Raw genomic sequence first — 22,656 nt, 5'->3', positions numbered from 1 at the left:
GAAACTCCCCATCTCCTCTCTTCATCTTCTTCTCTTCTCTACTCTTCTCTTGTCTCATGCGGCTATGGAGGATGGAGCTTGTTGGAGAAGGATTGAGGTTGCTTGAGCTCACCTCAAGGATCGTGGAGCTACCGGCATGCACAAGAGAGGATGATACTTGATCGGGCATCAAGGTAAGCTCAGTACACCCCATAGGTAGGGAGGGCACGTCAGCTATGCAAGAGGTAGCCATGGCCGCTCGGTTTGATACGCTTGACCAATAAGCAGTCCGTAGGTCTTGGGGGTTGAGCTTGTAGCTCCCTTCAATTATTCTTGAGTTAAAGTGGTATGAGCCAAGCATTTTTGGGAGCTCTAATATAAGGATGGGTGTTCTAGTATGTCATAATAGTGCAACAAGGTAAGATGCTATGCTAGGAATGGATGCAAGGGTATACAACAATGCAATGGCTCATGGGAATAAGTACACTACCCAATCTACAAAAACCAAGGTTGGTTCTAATACATGTGCACTAAGTGTGATGAGAGTGTGTCTAGTGTGCAAGGGTTGTGCTAGTATATTGTTTACATTGCACTAGTGTGTTCATGTAAGGGTTTCATAAGGTGAGTGCACTAATATGGACATGTGCACATGTGACACACTTTTGCTAGTAACCCTAGGAACCCTAACCTAATGCACCTATGTGCACTCAAACATGTTCAAGAGTACTCATATGCACTTGTATATGCTTGAGATCTCTTGAGTGCACTTAGGTGTGAATGCACTAAGGAACACTTGTATTCTAACCTAGAGGCACCTAACCCGAACTTAGATGCACTTGCACATAGGCACATCTGCATTCAATTCTTATTGGCAAAGTGATTCCTCAAAAATAAGTAGGTTGGCTTTAAGATTGTTCTTGAGACACCATCCCTACTAAACAAGGTTTTTCCTCAGCTCAATCTCAATGTTTGGCAAGAATGTTGAACTTCTAACAATACTAGGTTAGATGTTCCTCGGTTCATCCATCAAGATTAGCACCATCCATTCAATTGTGCTCAAATCAACCATATGTGTTATGAGCTTGTCTTAACTTGCTTGAATCGCTCCTCATAAAGGACTATAGCAACCCATGACATCATACAAAGATGGGCTCCTGCCCTATTGTTTTATGCCATAAATGTAGGTATTGTTAGAGTGACAATAGTTTAGCTTCACCTCAAAGATTCATTGTTACCCACATTCTATGTGTAGTTCCTAGAAGACATGGTGGACAATAGGTTTGCCATGTATACATTCTATCCTAAGTCATTGTTACAACTCCACAAATATATAAAGGAGTAATTTCTCAATAAAGGATACCTCTAGTAAATACAGAGGCCAATTTTTGAGTAATATATCACCTTTTATATACTCACTTGTATTTAGTTCAAAAAAGAGAGAGGAAAAAAGTAATAAAAAAAAGAGAGAAGCATGTCCCACTTTCAATATACCTAGGGGTTCTCAACTTAGAGGCATCTGGCAACTTTGATAGGCTAGCTCCATCTATAGTCCCTTAGTCCACACCTCCCATATCATACTCTTAGGGCACGTTAAGGACAAGACACCTCCTGCTTGCCCAAATTACCAATCACCCTAAGATCATCACAACATAGTAACTTCACACCAATTGGGTCTTCAAGTGTGGGACAAAATTCCAAGTTTATTTGGAAGTCAACCCAATCTTGTAGTTGCACAAGCACATGTATATCTCACTACACAAGTAAGGCGGACACATCCCATAGGGAGAGTAGGAGTGGCATAACAAGTACATTGGACTCCTACAACCCAATAACATCAATGGCATACATCAACCATGAACTATCATCCATCAAACGACCACCACTCCACCTCTCTTCAATGTAGCCTGTCAGAGCATGGAAAACCTTTGATGTTACTAGCCGAAGTCTCTTTCTCAAAATCTTTTGCACCAAACACCATCTTTGTCCTATCATGACTGCTCATCAAGTGTCCCAACATTCCTTACCTACAAATAGCAAGCTACCTATGGTGTTACTGCCATGGGACTGGCACTCATCAAATGTGCTCAATATACTTGCCTTAAATCAATATATTTTTTAGTAGATTAGTTTGTGTACATGCACATGTAAGTAGAGAGGTAGTCATAGGCTTCATGTGTCAAACCCCTTGAAAGAATAAGGGTGTGCCAATAGTCCTAACATTGACCTCATAGAGTGCAAAAATCTCTCATATGGTGATAAGAGTATTCTATTTGGTTTGCTATGTTGTGGGTTGATCAAGCTCAACAATAATGGAAAAAGGTGGATGATGTGGCATGTATAGTTGTAGGTTTGTGGACTTTTTTAAATGCAAAACTTTGGCATGTACATTTTGGTCATCTAAAATGTACTAGTGTGTTAGTTATGCGTACAAAGATGTCACATATGTATCTTCATTGCCTGATCTTGAGGCACTTGCAAAAAATATTTGTGAGTGTTGAATTTTAGGTAAAATGTAAAGTGCTTCCTTTCAAAAAGATGGTCTAGCAAGTGTTGTTTACAAATTGCAACTTGTACAACGTGAGTACTCTTCATTTTGAGAGAGAGAGAGAGAGAGAGAGAGAGAGAGAGAGAGAGAGAGAGAGAGAGAGAGAGAGAGAGAGAGAGAGAGAGAGAGAGAGAGAGAGAGAGAGAGAGAGAGAGAGAGAGAGAGGATTATATGTCTATATGTTTGATGCATTTATGTTTGAAGGTAGGATAAAATACCAATTCAAAATGGCATATAATCTCAAAAATGGTCTAGTTGAGAGATATAATAGACTAGTCATGTAGATGGCATGATGTATCATCAAAAGTTAACCTTTGCCACATTGTTTCACGATTGATGTTATTATGTATGTAACTCTTATTCTAAACAAGTGTCCACCAAAGCATTGTACTCTATCAGTAACACAAGGTTTTGAATAGTAAAAAGACATCCATCACTCATTTGCATGTTTTGGCCTACCTTGTGCACCAATGCATATATAACATGGTTAAAAAAATGGATGACAAGGCTATAAAGTGTAACTCTATTGGTCATAGTTCTCAAAGCAAAGGTAACATGTTATATAATCCACACACAAATTATATTTCAATAAGACATGGTGTTGTCTTCATGGGGGATATTGTGAAGCATTTCTAATGTGCCGATGAGACATATGTAGACTCACATGACATGCCTTATGTTTGTGGTGAGTGGTCAAATGTAGCACCTCATAAGGCAAATTTTCAACCTATGTAGGTTTCTAATCAGTCCATTGATCACCTATTTTCGATGTAGATGTGAATGATGTATTTGTTAATGATAAAGAAAAATTGGGAGTTCATGACTATGCCAAAACGGCTAATACAAGTGTACATGGCAGTAAATTGGATGCACATTGTCTAGTTGTACTAGTCTTGGCTCTCATAAAGCATTAGTCATTGACTTATTATGCACTCATTAAGTTCCAAATGAGAATGAGCCTATTTTTTTAAATAAATGCATAAGTTTAGAAACTTGAACAATTGCTATGCAATATAAGTATGCTATTATTGGGAAGAATGATACTATGACTTGTCTCTTAGCAAGAAGGCCATTGATATTAAGTGTATTTACAAGTAAAAATATAAGCAAAATGGTAGTGTTGATTACTATAAGGTTAGACTTGTAGCAAAGGGGTTATGCTTAGAAGAAGAACATTGAATTTGAGGAGACCGTTTGCTCCCACTTATTGTATGATGATAATTTGTAGCATTTGTGCATTACTAGATAGAATGTACATAAGTGAGCATTAGAACTACATCTTTCAATGGTGATATTCATATTTGTAGAAAGGGTAGGAAAGCAAAGTGTAAGTTTGTGGTCTCAATGAGAAATCAACAATCAAGGTAAAGACTCTTACTCTTTCATGATCTCAACTTGGTTTTGATTTATTTATCTCTCGCCTAGTTGGCTTGTACTCTAGCTTATAATGATCCAATTTCATCTTACAATCCTTACACGAGCAAAAAACCAAAAGACTCAAGAGATGTAGTAGAATCACCTACTTACCTTCAATGCGATGTAGTCCAAATGTGTTTGGAAGTTTGTTGATCACCTCACAATCCATGTGCTACACTCCAAGCCACTTTCTCTACTCCTCCATATATGCTCATCATAGCTCCAATGATTGAGAGAAGAAGATAAAGGAAAAGAAGTAGAAGGAAAGAATGAATAGGATATTCTCCTAATGGTCCCTCTCTTTTTCTCTCTCTCACTCTCCCTCACTAGATACCTCTTGCTCAATTTCTCACCCTTCGACCTACTAGAGGAGAAGAAGAGAATGGAAGTAAGAGAAGTAGCTAAGCTTCACTCAAACAAGCCCCTCACTCAAGCTCTCACTCTCCCACACATCTCAATAAATGGTGCATAAAAAGATAGATTAGTGGAAGCTCCAAAGTTTGTAAACATAAGAATGAACAGTTTATTCAATTTCACACATGATATATATTAGGACTAGGTTTAAGGTTCCCCACTTAAATTGGGCACCTCAATCCTTTTTAATTAGGGTTGTGTCTAATCCTTTTTTCTTTTGTGTGCATTTTGTCTTTTATGGGTACGATTTAGATGAAAATGAAGAGAGATTGCCTACAACCTTCTTAACTGTAGTGAGTCTTCTAAATCTAACTCAAGGAATATTTGCATGAGTGAATATAGCTCTCATGATATATTTACAACATAAAACATATCATTCACCCATAATTACAAAAGTGGAAATATTACAAAACTACCTTAGGGATAAGTGGTGCCTAAATTAACACATCATGTTCTCGTGAATATGTGCATGATCCCAAAAAAAAAGGACTCGAGTGCTCCTTTTCAAACTTCTCTAGTCTTCCTTTCTTCCCCTCCAACTTGCCTTCAACAATCTTTCTCATGTGAACCTACCCCCCTTGTTAGCCAAGTTCTAATCACATGGCATGATCCTTTGGTTTGATGTGGTGGTGGTCTTCATGGGATTTCGATCGAATGAATATAGAAACTTGTTGGATGAAAGGGAAATGTTCGAGGTGATTATTGCTAATGAAGACATGTGGATTGTTGATGGTAATGGCTTCCTTGTTTCATCTTTGATTTATTTGAAAAAAACTTATGCTCTCTTTGAGGGGTTTTCTACCTTAGAGAGAGTGATTAGGTGCATAAGCAATTGCAACTAGGAGATGGGTTTGATACCAAGTTGCAAAAGTTTCTTGGCATGTGTCCCATGCTTGAGAATCTAGTTGGTGGTAGGGTGAGTGGTGTGGTAACATTCAAGGTGATAAGTTTCCTTAAGCAAGCTCGGGATGTCCTACCCTTAATGTGCCTTGAACTTGTGAGGTGGGGGAAGGAAGGGCTAGGGGGTTAGAAATGGACCTTATTGGTCAAGACATCAAGTGTCTCTAACCTTGGGCCCTTAGGTGCAATGGGTGCATGTGCACCTAATGTGATTAGAGCTTTGCTCTCATTTTTTCAGTTTCATCTATCTTCTCTTTTTTTAAATAATATGTCATCTTCATAAGTTGAGGAGAGATTGCAACATTCTAAACAATCAACCTTTGCTCAATAGATAATATTTCATAATCAACCTTTGCTCAATAGATAATATTTCATTGACTCCTAAAATATGTATTAGGTGATTCTAGACAATCAACCTTTGCTCAATAGATAATATTTCATTGACTCCTAAAATATGTATTAGGTGATTCTAGAAAGAATGGTGAGTGAACCTACTCTTGACTGTATTTTTTAGGAGAGCAACAAGTATAACGAAAGTAGTAATGCTATGAGATGAAGCTGTGCCATTGCAACACTATCAATTCCAACATTATATCAAAGAAGAGTGGTGGCAAACTATCTTTGTACATGGTTGATTTTTACTTTAACAACCTTATTGATGGTTGTAAATAATTACAACAAGTAGTGATGAAACTAGTTGAAGGAAATTGTTGAAGTTCCTAATAAAGTTAGCAAATGACTCCTCCAAATCCCCATGCTAGAAATGCTATGTCTTTTTTGGATCAATGGTTCACAGATTGGGGAACTTGGGGAAATTGTATATTTGCATGGCAAGTTTCATCAATTAGTCATAGCAACACTCCAATTCCACATTGTGTCAATTTTTATCACTATGTTTCTTCATGACCATAAATTCATTATAGATGAACAATTAGAAAAGTGCATATGCCTTTCTCATTTGTAGTATATGCCATTTGATTATGAAATGGACATACTTTTTCTACATCGAGTACATTATAAAGGCATTAGATGCTTGATTGTTTGGTGAGGTAACAATGATCTCTCATGGATTTCTATAAAAACCATCAAGGACAATTTCTCTCTTATCTTAAGGAAAGTCTCTTACCTCAAGGGAAGTATATTGGCTCACCCAAATCTTTACCAAGTTCAAAGATCCTTTGCATGCTTCTCCCAAATCTAGGTTACTATTCAAGTCAATTTTAGTGAGTATTGATGGCTCGCTAGTTGATAGAGTAATAAAAGTTATATTTGCTAAACAAGCTAAACACAATGGGTTGCTTGCTACTATCATGAAATGTGATTGTTTACCTTTGGATACTTTGGTAGGCTAAACTTTTTGGTCTCTTTCTAAGTTGAACAAGAAGACATCCGTTGTAAACATGTGATAAAAACTCAGAGAAACTTGCAAAAATCTCTTCCTAATGCTGAATAAGATGAAAGGATTGTACGTAAACAAGCCCTTTTAGGTGAAAAGGAGAGGATAAATATCTCCTTTTGTGAACTTTGGCATTAGAGTTTTTTTCCATGCAAAAAGATTTTGGAAGTTAGAAATCAACTAGTCTTTTGGTTTGCTACTTTGATTATGGTGGACCCAACTGATTGGTTTGAGGTCCTTACTAAGTGGATCATTGTGTTACTCTATCTTTTAGATGATCATGGTAGATATGTTTTTGACTTAGAATCTTTGTAGGTTTCATGAGAGTTTGAAACCATTCTAAAGGGATTAAGTATTACTTTTAATATTGAGTTCGTTGCATTTAAAGAAATATATTTTTATAAATGGTAGTTTTGGCTTTTGGTTAAGTCTTCTGTTTTTGCTCCTTCACTAGAATTAAACCTTATAAAATCAAATACACAAGATCACATTTGCAATAAGTACCTCAATAAATATCAAACTTTAGTATATTGAAGCATGCAAAAACACATTTGCATATACTTCAACATTTGCAATATGCACCTCAATAAATATCAAACTCTAATATATTAAAGCATGGAAAAACACATTTTAAACATATACTTCAATATTGTTGAATTGTGGATTTTTTTGGATGTGAAAAACACATAGAGATGAAAAAAAATGTTTTCTTAAGGAAGTGATGACCATCTATACTATATTATTATTTTGGTTGTGGTTTTGATGTTCATTGAACCACTAAAATGAACCTACTAGCGGTTCCCAAACCTAATTTTAAATTTCCCAAATTGACGAATGGTATCCACTTTTTTAGAGCACTTTCCCTCCCTCCCTCCATCCGTCCGTCTCTCCCTCCCTCCCTCTCCCTCTCTCTCTCTGTGCGCCATAGTTGTTACCTCATGCATGGTTATGGCAGCAAAAGCTCTCTCTCTCTCTCTCTCTCTCTCTCTCTCTCTCTCCATGTATACAAGCCATGCAAGAGGAGAGGGTAGTAGCATGTCACCATCACACACACACACACACACACACACACACACACACACACACACACACACACACACACACACACACACACACACACACACACACACACACACACACACACACACACACACACACACACACACACACACACACACACACACACACACACACACACACACACACACACACACACACACACACACACACACACACACACACATCTCTCTTTAGAGAATGCAAACGGGCATCCAAGGAGTTGTAGAGAATAATAGGTTCTCTCTCTCTCTCTCTCTCTCTCTCTCTCTCCCCCCCCCTCCTACATGCAAGCGAGGTAGGAGGGAACTATTGTATTGTTCTCGTACAACACACACACATATGCATGCATGCAGGTTTGTGTGTGTGTATCTCCGCCCCTCCCCACTAGCAATTTGCTAAGTAGCAAAAGTAAGTGTGAGTAGAACTATGTGGGCAATAGTCAAAGCTAGTGACGGGAGGGGGCCTCGTGAGAGTGGTGGCACATATGGCTAGCAGAAAGGATGGTAGTAGTTTAGAGAGAGAGAGAGAGAGAGAGAGAGAGAGAGAGAGAGAGAGAGAGAGAGAGAGAGAGAGAGAGAGAGTGTGTGTGTGTGTGTGTGTGTCTGTGAGGGAGAGAGAGGGAGAGAGAAAGAAGAAGAAAAAGGGGGTAGAGAGAAAACAAGGAGAGAGAGAGAGAGAGAGAGAGAGAGAGAGAGAGAGAGAGAGAGAGAGAGAGAGAGAGAGAGAGAGAGAGAGAGAGGGGGGAGGGAGGGAGGGAGGGAGAGAGAGAGGGAGAGAGAGAAAGAAGAAGAAAAAGGGGGTAGAGAGAGAAAAACAAGAAAATAGAGAGAGAGACAGAGGGAGAGAGAGAGGGAGAGAGAAAGAAGAAGAAGAAAAAGGGGATAGAGAGAGAAAATAAGAAAATAGAGAGAGAGAGAGAGAGGAGGAGAGGAGGAAGGAGCTGGGGAAAGATAGAGAAGACAAAGAATATAACATCGCTTTGCATACAATGCTACTTTGTAGCAACCTAGTGTTCCTTGCATGTAAGGGATGCTAGTTGGTATTATGTAGATACATATGATGAGCCATATTATATCAAGTGCCTTTAAACTAACATTTGAGAATGTATTTTCTCATATATACTTGGGGGATGTTGTTGGTGCTAGAATGAGGCAGTAATTTTACATACAAAATCCAAATAATTTTCTTTTCCCAAAAAAAGGTTCGCTAATATTTGTTGCTAATAAAATATAGAAATGATAAAAATTGCTTTAACAAAGATTGATTGGAGATTCAAGATTCAATGACTTTTATAAACTATCTGGAAAGGCATTATGCCAAATTTAACTTCATATGCAAGTACAAAAGTGGGGTAGGTACACTTTGTTGAATTTTATAGATAGGCTTTATAGTTAAAATGCCATTTGACATGATATGGATGATGAACTTGTACATTTTGTTAAATAGTAGGGATATTGATGTTAAAGTTATCTTTGTAAAATAATGTACAAATTTTTGGTGATGTGGAAACTTATAGTAATAACGATAAATATTTACATCCTTATAGCTAGGCAATCAAACTAGTATACAATTGAGAAACTTGTCCCATGCTGAAGGAAATAAAGGTGTGAGAGGAGTGGACATTGTGATACTGGAGCATTTGTTATATGTGATGTTGAATGGTTGGAATCATGCGTACACCTACTAGGAGTGAATGGAAAATAGTTGGAAAAAGGGGTGGAAATAACTTCTTGGTAGAAACTTCAATCCCTTTAGGAATCACTTGGGTTAGTTTTTGTAAGTTTTTTTATGAGGCAATTTTTTTGGTGCCTTTTCATAGCATTTATTGATGGGTACAACACCCATTCTTTTTCACCTATATGTAGAGGATATCTAAGGGACAACACCATAGAGCTTCCCAAGTGTAGCTTTTGGACCTTTGACCTCCCATGAGTCACACATTCTCAACCAATTGGGCTATCAATTGTTTCTTTTATAAATACGTGGTGTGTATTAATAATAATAGATATTTACATCAACCCTACTCCGAATGGAGGGGGACTGTTCATAGCTTAAGAAATCTAGCTATTCCTCAAAGCCTTGCGAACAACCCTAAGCAAGCTACTCTTATTAATCATTCCTTTGAAAAGAGTCAAAAATTGCTAAGAACTACTAGCTCAATTGGTAGCGAAATGGTGCACTAAACCCAAGGTCATGGGTTCCATTCTCACGGGCAGTGGAGCACCTTGCATGGCTCTAGTTGGATGGTCACCAAGATAGATGCTGTAATCGGACCACTTATAAAATCTATGGTCAAGGGTTTGGGGGCCCCTTAAATGAAGGATCGATATAAACCTAGGCATTCAATTATTACAAAATCATGTTGTGTTTAAATAGTCCAAATTTATTGTTTACATTTCTTGCTATCTACAAGTAAAATCACTTCACCCTCTCAAAGATCATCTCATTTCTTGTCATTTCAACCTCCAAATATATCTAATGACCTTGCATGGCTCTAGTTGGATGGTCACCAAGATAGATGCTGTAATTGACCACTTATAAAATCTATGGTCAAGGGTTTGGGGGCCCCTTAAATGAAGGATCGATATAAACCTAGGCATTCAATTATTACAAAATCATGTTGTGTTTAAATAGTCCAAATTTCTTGCTATCTAGCAAGTAAAATCACTTCACCCTCTCATTTCTTGTCATTTCAACCTCCAAATATATCTAATGATGTCTGTTTCTTTTTTGGCAAGTTGTTTGCCCATGCGGGGATGGTGTAGGTGCATTACAGCATTGTATTTATTACTTTCGAATATAAATACTAGCACATTGCATTGTAGGAAAAAGAGCTTGGAAAAACTAGCTGGGAAAATTGGGCCTAGAGATGGAAAATGTTGAGGCGGCATGAGGGGATGTGGTAGTTGTGGGCTTGGGTACATGGTTTGATTTGAGGTGGGAATGGGCACAATTGCTAAGGGTGGGGGTGCGCCATGTGAAGTTGTTGTCGATTAGGCTTGGGTCACGGATTGATTTGGGTACATGGTTTGATTTGAGGTGCTACGGTGGATAGAAGTGATTTGAGTTGGAAGGGGGGAGACACAAGTGGTAAGGTTGGGGCCCGGGGGTGCGCCATGTGAGGTTGTTATAAATCAGGCTTGGGTACGCGGATTGATTTGAGGTAGAAGCGACACACTTACTACGGTGGGAGGTGCCATGTGAAGGTCATATAAGCGTAGGTGGCATGATGAATGCGAGAGGGAGACTTGTTGAGAGAGAGAGAGAGAGAGAGAGAGAGAGAGGGGGGGGCGGGGGCGGGGGGTGTAAGTGCATGACAGACTGCAGTTGCATTGGGATAGTAGCATTAATGGAAGTGTAGTAAAGAGTAGGATTTTAGGGTGTTTGGAAAGCTTTTGTCACCTGAACAGGAAGGAGGAGTAGCTTTGAAGAGAAGAAGGTAGAACTCGGAGACTCACAAGAAGTGAGAGGCGGATCGGTGCACCTGCATCAGCTGACAGTAACCCAAAGATGGCATCATGGCATCATGATGCAAGAAGCACGCTGGCTAGCTGTGGCCTGCTACGTTTCAAGGCCAGCTCGTGCCTGATTCTCATCTTCTTCTTGTCTCTCTCTCCATCGAGGGGCAGATCAAACCTGCTTTATGTGGCTGAAGCAGCTTCTTCTTCTTTTAACATTCCCGCACAGTTTGTGTTTGGGGATTCCCTGGTAGAAGCTGGTAACAACGATTACCTCCCTCTCACTCTCTCTTCTGCCAAAACCCCGCCTTTCGGCATAGATTTCCCTGTCCCTAATGGCAACCAGCCCACAGGACGGTTCACAAATGGGCTAACCATCCCGGACATACTGGGTACTGAGCATTTTTCTATGGTGTCTTGTTGTTCCCTTTGCTTGTTTTATCTCGTTTTCTCATCAATGTGGCCTGATGTGGCTATGTTTTGGAAGGGTAGGCTCTGAGAAAGTAAGCTTAGTGTGAGCTAAAATCAGCGATGAAAGGTCTGATTAGCTGCAATTGTTTATCTCATGTTAAAGAAAATCAACTCGTTTGTCTTGGCTTCAAGCAAAAAAATCGGTGGTGAAGCAGCAAGTTTGTGTAGCATCATAAAATGACAGCTATTATAGAAGGCTGTTGAGCTGATCGCAGCAACTGTGTTCAGCCTAGTAGCTCAATCTTTGTTAAGGTTACTGATAACGGACTGACAGTGTTGGTGTACAGCAACTGTCAATCTGATCTCAGCAGCAGTGTTCAGAAGGCAACTTAATCTTAGCTGAGGTTATGGAAGACTGTTCAGCTGGTGTGAGCTGGAGTTAGTGAAGACTGTTACAGCTGATCTTAGCAACTGTGTTCAGAAAATAGCTTAATTTCAGCTCGAGTTATTGATAACTGTTAGTACACAGGATGGGCTGATTATATGTCAAAAATTGTCAGACTGTAGTTTTATCAGAGCTCAAGTGAGAATTGATCTCGCTTCAATGTTAGCTCATTTTTATCGGAGGCTTTATCAGCTAAACTTGGTTGAATCGGCTGATCAGGAAGGGAGCTTGGGGCGGAGGGGTTTGCACCGCCATATCTAGCGCCGACAACGAAAGGATCGGCGATACTGCAAGGAGTGAATTATGCGTCCGGGGGGGGCGGGATCCTGAACGAGACTGGCCGAATTTTCGTAAGTGGGGGTGGCTAAATTAGCGGCGCCATCAATAGAGCTTCATGATTATGGTTTAGATTAGGTTGAAGGCTATAATCTATATGGGTTTGTGGCTAGCGGCGCCATTAATAAATCTTCATGGTTATGGTTATGGGGTTTAGATGAGGTTGAAGGCTATAATCTATATGGGTTTGGTGACTAAACCGCATATAATGGAGTGTGGCTGTTTGATAATTACGCTGGGTTAGTGCTAACTGAAGCATCGTAATGGCGTGCTTACGTTTTTTTTTTCCTTTACTTTTCTTTTCTTTTTGTAGATTCAACGTGTGCCCTTGGATGAGCAGATCGGGTATTTTGAGGAGACGAAGAAGGAGATCGAGGGGCTGCTGGGGGAGGAGGCGGCGGCGCAGCTGGTGGCCACGTCGATATACTCGGTGACGGTGGGCGCTAACGACTTCCTCAACAACTACCTCTTCCCCCTTCCCACGACCCGGGATCGATTCCAGGAATCCGCCCCTTACATCCGCAAGCTCATCACACGCTTCGGCCAGCAGCTCACGGTGTCTCTCTCTCTCTCTCTCTTTCTCTCTCTATTAATCTCTATTAAAGCATCACAGAGTTGGTCCTCCTTTACCATTACATGCATAAGAAGTTTAAGACAAATTCCCACTATAATTTCCACATCAAATTCCCATTATAATTTCCACATTGTGAACTATGGTGACGTTGTGTGCTTCTGCTGGGGAGGCACCACACACCTAGCCAAGTGCTCGGGGCAGGGGCCCTCGCCGCTCGGCAGCCCCCTTCATGCAACCAGCACCACCTGGCTAGTTGTGCGGTCCCTCCCTTGATGGTGTCATAATTCACGATGTGGAAATTATAATAGGAATTTGGCTACTAAATTTAGCGTTAGTTTAGCGATTGTTTGCCCACATCATAACCACATGCCACATCCCATGATTCCCTCTTTGTAGCTCTCTCAAGAACAATGTGAGAAGCTCATGATGTTGTCGTAATTCATGATGTGGGAATTATAGTGGGAATTTGTCATAGGCCTCTCAAATTTAATGCAGTTTCACAATTGTTTTCTCACATCATAATTGCATGCCCATATCCCACACTTCTCCCTTTGTTGCTCTCTCAAGAATAATGAGCACCTCGCCCACCACCGTATCCACTCAATGTCAACCTCGCCCACCACTGTATCCACTCAATGTCAACCTCTACACATTTGAAGTTTCCTTTTGTCCATAATCCCTCCTAATATTTCCCACTCTTGGGATCAATGGTTTCACTTTCCCAACCATGCTACGTTTTAAAAAGTTGTAATAGCACATTTGTATTGTAGTATCAATTATGCATGTTACCCCTCTTTCATTGCTATTTCCTAGTATCTATTGTTATACCTTATTGCACCTTGCCACATTTCTAGTGTAAACATTGGCATTGCTACGCATGTAGGATCAGCCTACAACTTTGTCCCCCTTTTACTCACTCTCAACCTTGCACACTCCCAATATCCTTTTACTTTTATTTGGTAACGCACATATAGGATCAATAGGACCTCTTACATGCTCTACCTAAACATGCATGTCTTTTAAGTCTTCTCTCACCATGTTACACTCCTCTAGAGTGAAGACATCACATGTATGCTTAGTCTCACAATAGGTATCCTCCTAGGTATGCTACTTTTCACCCACAGTCTTTAAACCAATGATTAGTACAACCCTCTCACATCCCCTTTTTCAAGCTACTCATTACTAGACAACCCTCATGAGTATCTATATTCAGACCTTTAGAGCTCCTTTAGTAAGGTAGTTATTGATCACATCGAGGCTTTATGGTGGAACCAACGTAGACATGTGCATTGGTACTAAAGCATATTCTTTTTGGGCATCTAGTGGCTTGAAAAAATGGCAATACTTGGAAATTGTATGAACCTTCATGTAAACCACCACATGGTCTCATTTTCATCTTTGTCTTATTGTCTTTGTTTGGATTCATGGTCCATTGTAATCAAGAACTCACTCGCAAGCTTCTGGTTTTCATTTGAAATGATGAACTAGAGGATCTACAACGACGGTGCAAGGAAGATTGTCATTGTTAATGTACCTCCAATTGGGTGCACTCCATACCAAAGAACGGTGCGGTTTAAAATCAATGGAACATGCCCACCTCTTCCTAATGACCTAGCCCAACAGTATAACTCCGAGCTAAAGGAGTTGATAGTTCAGCTCAATTCACAATTTCCACAAGCAACCTTTGTTTATGCTGATGCCTTTATGGTTGTTATGGATATTCTTACCAATCCTCAACAATATGGTAAATATTACAAACTCTAGTCTTGTTCCATTATGGTCTTGTAATTTGATCCCAACATATCTAACTCTTTGTTTATGTGATTAGGGTTTGAAGAGACAAGGAAGGCATGTTGTGGGAAGATAGGGCCGGACAAGGGGTTAATCCCTTGTAGGAGGTCATTCCCGGTGTGCCCGGACAGGACCAAGTACTTTTTTTGGGACCCGTACCACCCGACGCAGTCCGGGTACGAGGTGATTGCGAACGCCTTCTTGACGGGCACCGCCTACACATATCCAATGAACATCCAAGAGCTAGCCAAGCTCTAAGAAGACCCCACCGGAGCTCTAATTAGAAGGAATGGGGGAAAGGCAAGGAAGGAAAGAAGTGAAAGGCAAAAGCAAGAAAGGCAAGAGGAGGGCCCCGCATGAATCGGGGGCTTTTACGGCCTTTGCGGGGGATTGGCTTCGCATCATAAGTGTGGCCATTCAACACCGAAGGGAGTTAGGAAGCTGTCGCTGTCACCGTTTATTTCTCGGTTTTTTTTTTTTGGAAAAAGCATAGATTTACCATCACCTGCCCTTTCCGGTGCTTTCGCTTTCTCTTTCGCATTCAATCGTCTGATATTAAATTTTTGATTATACCGAAGAAAAGAAATAGATGGCCTTTTTTCCTTGTGGCTTTCACATTAAATTCTCCGCGCAGTCTGATGTGACATTTATCTATTCTTTTTTTTGTTTTCTAACACGAACTTGAAAGTTGAAAAATAGAGCGTGCTTGCGTGCTACAACATTGAAATGTGCTAGTTTTTCTCTCATTTTTGCATTACCTTTGAGAATGTGGCTTGTTTGGTTGTTCCAGCTGAGCAATCTTTTGCCTTGCGAGAAAGGAAACGTTACTGTAAAACATTAATGTGAGAAAGGAAAAGTTAATGTAAAACGTTGATGTAAAACGTCTACATAGGACACTTACTAGGTATTCTTCACTGAAATTCTCTTGGTGTTTTGCATTGTTGTCTAGAGCAATTAGGACACCTAACGCATGCTACGTGTGGCAAGAGGGTTCATGAAGGGTACGATATTTTTGTCCAATGGTCCACATGAGATCACAATGGCTTTTTGGTAGTTATGAGTTATTCAATATTGCTAAGTCAGAATTCATGAGAGTAATGGGTGGTAGAGGCTCAAACAAGCCCCATAACTTTGCTCAAATCATCCCAAACAGCTGAAGTGTAGAAAAGAAAAATTGTCAAAGTTGAAATGGAAGCCCACTTTTGCCCAACAAAATTTAGCATCCTTTGCTAGACTTGCACCGTGAGAGAAATAGGAATGCATATTTGTTATGTTAATTTTGAGAGAGAGAGAGAGAGAGAGAGAGAGAGAGAGAGAGGTCATCAGTTTGTACATCTTGCTCTTCACTGTTTCCTTCTTGTACATCTTCTTGGTCTTCTTACTCATCTTCTTGTTGATCATGTTGCTCATTATCCTTGTCTTGTTGTTCAACATGCCCATTGCTTTCTTCATCATCATCAGCACTTTGAAAAGAACTCATCATTACATTTGGGTAATCATGAGGTATGAACTGATTGGGATATAGGATACCATGGTAGTTATGAATTTGTTGTTGATCAAAGCTAGAAGAGTAATGTTAAGCACGATCATTATTGTCACACCCATAAGAATTGGGTTGTTCAATTAAGAAAGGTTCACATGTATAATCATGACTATGTTGTTGAAAAGGTGGATGCTCATAAGCATAAGCATGTTGTTTATAATAGCCATTTTGTTGCCAAGGTTCGATGGAGTGATACTTTGCATTATAGCATGGTACATCATATCTATAGGCATTAACATGTTGTTTAGATGTACTTGCATATTGCTCATGTTCGTTTGCATGTTGATGTTCGTATTCACAAGATGCATGTAGGTCATAGTATGTACTATCAGCATATACATGTTGGCCATAAGCATAAGCATTGGTTGCCCATGAGAATTTGCATTAACTGATGGGAAGGTGGTTCTTTTAGCATGCACACGTGATTGATCTTCTTGCTCTTTTCCCTTCATTTGGAATTCCATCCACTTAGTGAGCTTGGTAGCAAGGGGGTGCTTATAGTGGTTTTCATTTGACCAATGCTTACCATCAATTCTTTATGCCTCTTACCATGCATTGTCTCATGCAAACTGAGGGTGTTAGTGAGCACGCTGAGGCTCCCCACGTCATGAGAGTAATTTTCATATTCTATTTCAAGGTTGTTCTCAGTCCTTGGTTCTTGTGCATCCTTGATTTGTTGTTGAACATCTTCATTGGCCTTGGTTTTTCCTTGTTCCTTGCCATGGTTAAGTGTAGTCTCGGTAGACCCTTGCTCATTGTTTTGCTCGTAACTTAAGTTAGGGAGTTTTGATTGACTTACTTTTTGTTCAAGTTGAAGCCAAGGGGTGTCCTCTTTGAATTGAGCATAAGCATGCTTCTATAGGCTTAGTATAGAAAATTCTGTAACAACAAATTTGTAGTTGTTTTATGTAGTCTTGAACCTTGTTTGAGAGCAGTAGGGGATAGTTTTGGCCTCTAAAGGATGGATAGTGCCCAACTAAAGTGCCAAATTGATAGGGGGGTTACTGAGGTTTGCAAACACTCTTTGGGACCTGCTCTTCAGTGATGGTGCTCACTCTTTATCTCTGTAATATAACTGATTGAAAATGTCTATAGTACCTTGTAGGAATTCCAGGAGCTGAAATATGGTCCCTCGTACATTCTATGTCTGCAACCACTTCTCCCATGGCACCATACATTGCTTCAGCATACATACACATGGTCTACACCATAACATCACTGTTGAGTATGAAAATGAGCATTCCCATGATCGTGTCACTCACATATGAGCATAATACATGCACAACTTGTTGCATTTACTATCATAACTACATACATGAATACATGTGTATCTAAAGATACATTTTAGCATTGATTCTTAGTCATACATAATTGCAAGTACATCAGTGGTATAAAATTTTAGTATAGAATGGACCATTTCAATGTAAGAAAGCCTAAGAGAGGACTTGATTAAATTGGCAGCATGTAAGCATTGAAATCTTCAATAAAATGCATGATTGACTACTTGAATCTCTCCCAAAAACATGCTTTTTGGCTCAGCAATAGGATGGAAATAAAAGAGAGTTCAAGAGTCAATTACCTCTTTGATTAGTGAAGAAGGGTTGAGAATCAGTGACCAATGTCCCAAGGTTGCTCTCTAGTGCTCCAATTAGCTTCATGATGACAAAGCTTCAGGCAAGAATTGAGTCTTCAAGCTTGATTCCTCAATGGGAGAAGGAGGGGTTGCACTTCAGTAGCTCCATGCATGCTTTGAGGGCCATAGAAGAAGAATCTTCCAAAATTTAACCCATAATGCCTTCCCATGCTCCAAACCACTTCCAAATTGGTAGGCAAGCTCCATTGATAGCAAAGACTCCAATATTTAAGCCTCAGGACCCAATCTTGAAGGGAACTTTAAGAAATTCAAGGTTCTTGGTCTATGGCTATGGCTGCCCCAAATGTCAAGCCCCCATTCTTACTTCCTAGTACTTGTCAATGTAATATTCCGAGACACACGCGTGAATTGTCTCAAATAAAAAAAGAAATTGGATTAATGATTCCCCCCCCCCCCCTTATCCCCCCAGCCGATTGACGAGCTGGAGGGGGAGGGAAATAGAATGGCTAGCAAAGCTCCTTGCTGGCGCTTCCTCATCGCGGATCGCCATGGAGTCGATAGGTAGGGAGGGAGGATCCCCCTCCCCTCCCCTATTTAAATAAGGGGCCGCAGGCTGAAGGGGGGCTGCCGGAAGATCAAGAGGACGAAGCTGCTATGAAGGGGGGGCGACGTCGCTGAGCGAGGGGAGAGGAAAGGCTGTGTGAGAGGGAAGAAAAAGCTGAGGACGAAGAGGCTGTGTGGGAGTAGAAGGATCTAAGAGGCTGCCGCCCAGCGAGTAACTGCAGCGCGTTGCGTGAAGGGCCGCCGCCTGGCGAGGAGGGTGCCAAATTCTGCGCCAGCTGCCGATGCACCTGCACCACGGCCATTTCTCCCTGCCATGTCATCAGCCATCCTTTTAAGCTCCTCCCCAATCATTTACCTTACGAAGCTTCTTAGAATCTTCTTTTAAGAAGCTTCTAAGGGGGCTTCTATAAGCCCCATTCACACAAACCATCTATAAGTCCTTTCCCACTAGCCACCCCAAGTTCTTAAGGGAACCCATTTTGGTGGAAGATTTCCTACGCATGGGGGAGGGAAAACTCTCATCTTCCTTAAGCCCTGTTTCCTTGTGGCCACCCTGGGGTTTTAAAGGAAGCTCATAAAGCCTCCATTCTCGCAAGCTCCATTCGTAAGATCCCTTTTCGCAAAACCCCTCGTAAGGCCTCAATTTCCGAAACTCCATTCGTAAAAGCCCCCATTCCCAAGAGCTTTTGTAGGAGCCCCGGCCCATTTCCACAAACCAAGCTCCAACCCCACAAGGCCTCCCATAAGCCCAAATCCTGCAAGACCGGTATTCTCAAGGATCCGCACTTGGGAAGGGATCTCTGGCATACGAGCAAGAAGGGCAAGATCTTGAGGCTACTTACAAAGGCTGAGGAGTTTCACCGATCGCGTAAGGGTAAAGGCAAATCGGAAGTCACAAGGCACACCTGCAGGAGGATCTTCTCCTAATATTCACGTGGATATTTCCCCAAACCCACAAAGCCAGGAGGGAGCCTTTCAAAAAACTAGTTTTGACGAACGGTGCAAGGGAGCGACGGTGGAATTCTAAGGAGGAGTTGTAAAGCTGCTTCCACGTTCGAAAAACTACAATTGCGATGCCCCCTAAGAAAGTCCAAGGCGTAGCCGCGGGAGGGTCATCTCCCGGTATCCATGTGGATATCTCACCCTAAAACCAGGTTTTTCTTCTTGTCTTTGATTCAGTTTTTAAGTCGATCTTGCAAAGAGAAATTGTTAGGGATAGGGTATATTTGTCCGAGTTATTTGTAATGAAGGAGTTTAGCTTATTTGAATGAATGATAATGTATAGAACTTAGTTTCCTTCGAATTGCATCAAGCATTATAAATTACGAGCAAGATTATCCATTTACTATAGTAGTATATTTTAGTTAAATCCTAAAGGTATAGAAATTATATCTTGCACCATTAGTCTTATTCCTTTCGCAACGAATCATTGTAAATGATTAAATTCATGAAAAGGGTTCTTTCGTTGCTCAAATTACTAGGAAGTTATCATTGCTAATTGCACATCGTAGCAAGGGAAATGTTTGTTAATTGGCATGAGTTCATCTGCAAGGAAAAAGGGAAGTTTAAATTGAACTGTATTGACTGAAAAGTAAATTGTCACAAGGTTAGCAAAACTGTGACAAGACGATTAATATTACCTTCCAAAAGTTATCCAAACCAATCTAAACATAGAAATATTCATACCCTAAGCACTTGACTATTTTCCTTATTGTAGGGTCAAATAAATTCGTAAAGATAAAGAACTAGAGCTGTCCCCGAGATCCTTAAAAAGAAACCCTAGGCCGACATAAGTCAGCTTAAAGGATCTAAAACGGATTATTCTATCACAGGACTTGTGTAGCAAGTACGAAATCATTTAGTCTTGTGATTGATTCACAATGAGGAAGGGTAAAAACCCTCATCAAGGATGGCAGATCCCTACGCAAGTTATCTTGCAAAAGGACGTATTTTTGGATATCCTTCTAAATAAGGAAAGTTGTAAACCGGAAACTAGCATATCTAAGGAACTTTAGGGTTGACCAAGTTGGGTTAATAAGGTACGCCCTACACTGGAATGTAAAGGATCTTGCCAATTTACAAGACACCTTGGGAACGAGTGTTGATATGCTCAAAAGGAAAGAACACTTCCTTAGTAGTTTGCCAAACTACACGGTTAATTAATGGAAATGTTTGTGCTTGCTAGAGATTTTAGGGCTTTGTTTGAATTATGAATTATAAATTAAATGAGTACCTTTACTTCAGGTTAAAGGCTGAAGGAAGAGGCAATTTCAGTTACCCCCGACTACCTGCCTAACCCTAACCAAGGGGGTTGTTCACCGTGCCGGAAACGTGGACCAAACCCGCCGCGAGAGGTCTCTCCATTGAGCTCTACTTGGAGTAGGAGGACGCTTGGGTGCCAGGGGGGTTCTGGCCATAAATCCCTCGCCTTCCGAGTCCTGCACAAGAGGCTAATGTGACTCGGGATTGGATCTCGAGGCCCGCATACTAGTTTACGGGCGGAAGCTTGGAATAGTAATCCCTGGAGATTACTGGATAGCCTTCGGGCGGATTATGGACAAGCCTACCGGCGGAACTCCTTGTATTTCAAAGATAAAATGATGAAATGTTAAAAAAAAGAACTTGCTTGATATTGTTTTTCTATGTCACGTGATAAGATTACGTGAAGGAACCAGTGCTTAACAGGATTAATTAAAGAAACTGATTGTTATATGTCAAATTAATGTGTTAGATAATTACATAACTAAAACAAACCGAGGAAAGTGCGGAGGATGGGCCATGGGTCCGTCCTATGGTTGGGTGGTCCCGGTTAGCCGGGAACTTTTCTCAAAGATGAGGAAGAACAGCGGGATGATCATCATCATCAAAACGAATAACGAGAGCGATGACCTAGAGTTACGTCTTACCCGATTTACGCTGTTTTAGGGGAAGGGAATGGGACTATGCCTTCTGGTAGAGAGGTTGAGCCTTGCATCCCTGTCGTTTCCCATTCTCCTTGAACCAAGTGCAGCGTGAATCCGCTTCGGACCTGGCGTTTTTGCGTAAAGTAGTTCGCTCGGGTCTGACGCTAGTTGCTGTTAGCTAATGACCAATGAGGAAAACCCTAATTCCGATCGATTCTAAGTGGGAACGGCCATGATACTTCCGCTACGTGGCAGACGCGGAAAGACCTAGATCGCAAAACCCGTAACATTCCATGGGAGTGCCGGGCGGAGTTTTCTAGACATCCTTTCCGATGGACTGCTAAGACGTGTCCTGAATGATACTAGGGGACACGTTACAGTCAAGCACAACTTATTACAACTTTGGCCTTTGATACCACTAACATCTCAAGGTCCCTAGCATGTCATTGAGACTTAACTGACTTGCACAACACATGCACATCACCTTTGCACATTTGATTCATAACATAATCAAATGCTAAGCAAAGCATGAAAATTTCACATCCTCTTAACAAATAGTACCTCTAGTTAAATCAGGGTGGTACGTAGGAATGAATGGTGGTATTAGTGATGTAGAGTCCTGAAAAATCAGTGGAGCTGCTGCCAGGAATCCAAGGCATATACAAGGGATAAAGAATCAAGGCACAGTGCCATACATCACATTGCTAATGTGCCAATCATATACTTGCATGTGAGTATTAGTAACATGGAATAACAAACTGAAAAAGAATCATAACAGAAATAATACATTCACTACAATTGCAGAGCCAAGGGGAGGAATCACACTATCAAAGTGGGTGGAGGAATGATTTCAGTATGAGGACTATATACTGTGGAGAAAAAACCAATACCAATGACAATAATAGGATATAGCCATGGATAGAGAGTTGTGGAGTGCCCAGTTTATGCAGGGGATGAAGGTGAGCAAAATAAACAATACATAACATATACAAATTAGAGGAAATTAATCACAACAGAAAACTATGCATAATGAAGCATTAAGCGGCATCAGGAGCTGTTGCAATAGCCCGGATAGTTTTTTGAAGAAGAAACCAGGAATGTGACAACTGAAAACATCAGCATTACTCCTAAGGCTGTTTGCAAAAATTGCCATGGAGAGACCACATCAGCCTATAAAGAACAGGTTCCGTGACTTTAGCACCCACAAAGAGAGGAGACAGGAAGAGCATCAAAGCGTGAAAGCTTTAGGATTGCCCCACACTCTAATCACTACATAGCTAAAGAGCTATGCTCAGCAGTGAGAAAAAGAGGGTTGAGAATGATAGCAA

General features: G+C 40.6%; 1 protein-coding gene across 1 annotated transcript; it reads left to right on the top strand.

Moving 5' to 3' along the window:
* The first annotated feature begins 10,998 nt into the window (after positions 1-10,998).
* Positions 10,999-15,346, top strand: LOC148011752 (GDSL esterase/lipase At4g16230-like). Its single transcript, XM_087670166.1, has 5 exons — positions 10,999-11,559; positions 12,243-12,373; positions 12,673-12,915; positions 14,422-14,677; positions 14,762-15,346. Exons 1-5 carry the CDS (start codon positions 11,220-11,222, stop codon positions 14,980-14,982), a joined length of 1,191 nt encoding a protein of 396 aa, XP_087526292.1. The 5' UTR covers positions 10,999-11,219; the 3' UTR covers positions 14,983-15,346.
* The last annotated feature ends 7,310 nt before the right edge of the window (positions 15,347-22,656 follow it).

The sequence above is a fragment of the Lygodium microphyllum genome, chromosome 28 (genome assembly GCF_053477565.2).
Source record: "Lygodium microphyllum isolate KBCC chromosome 28, Lygodium_microphyllum_v1.1.10, whole genome shotgun sequence".
In the NCBI taxonomy this organism is placed as follows: Eukaryota; Viridiplantae; Streptophyta; class Polypodiopsida; order Schizaeales; family Lygodiaceae; genus Lygodium; species Lygodium microphyllum.
This window is presented reverse-complemented; position numbering and strand designations above follow the sequence as displayed.

Coding starts and splice junctions, on each gene's coding strand:
- LOC148011752 (XM_087670166.1), top strand. CDS start 11,220: ATGGCATCATGGCATCATGATGCAAGAAGCACGCTGGCTAGCTGTGGC. Junction 12,916..14,421: donor GCTTCGGCCAGCAGCTCACG/GTGTCTCTCTCT, acceptor ATGATGAACTAG/AGGATCTACAACGACGGTGC. Junction 14,678..14,761: donor TACCAATCCTCAACAATATG/GTAAATATTACA, acceptor TTATGTGATTAG/GGTTTGAAGAGACAAGGAAG.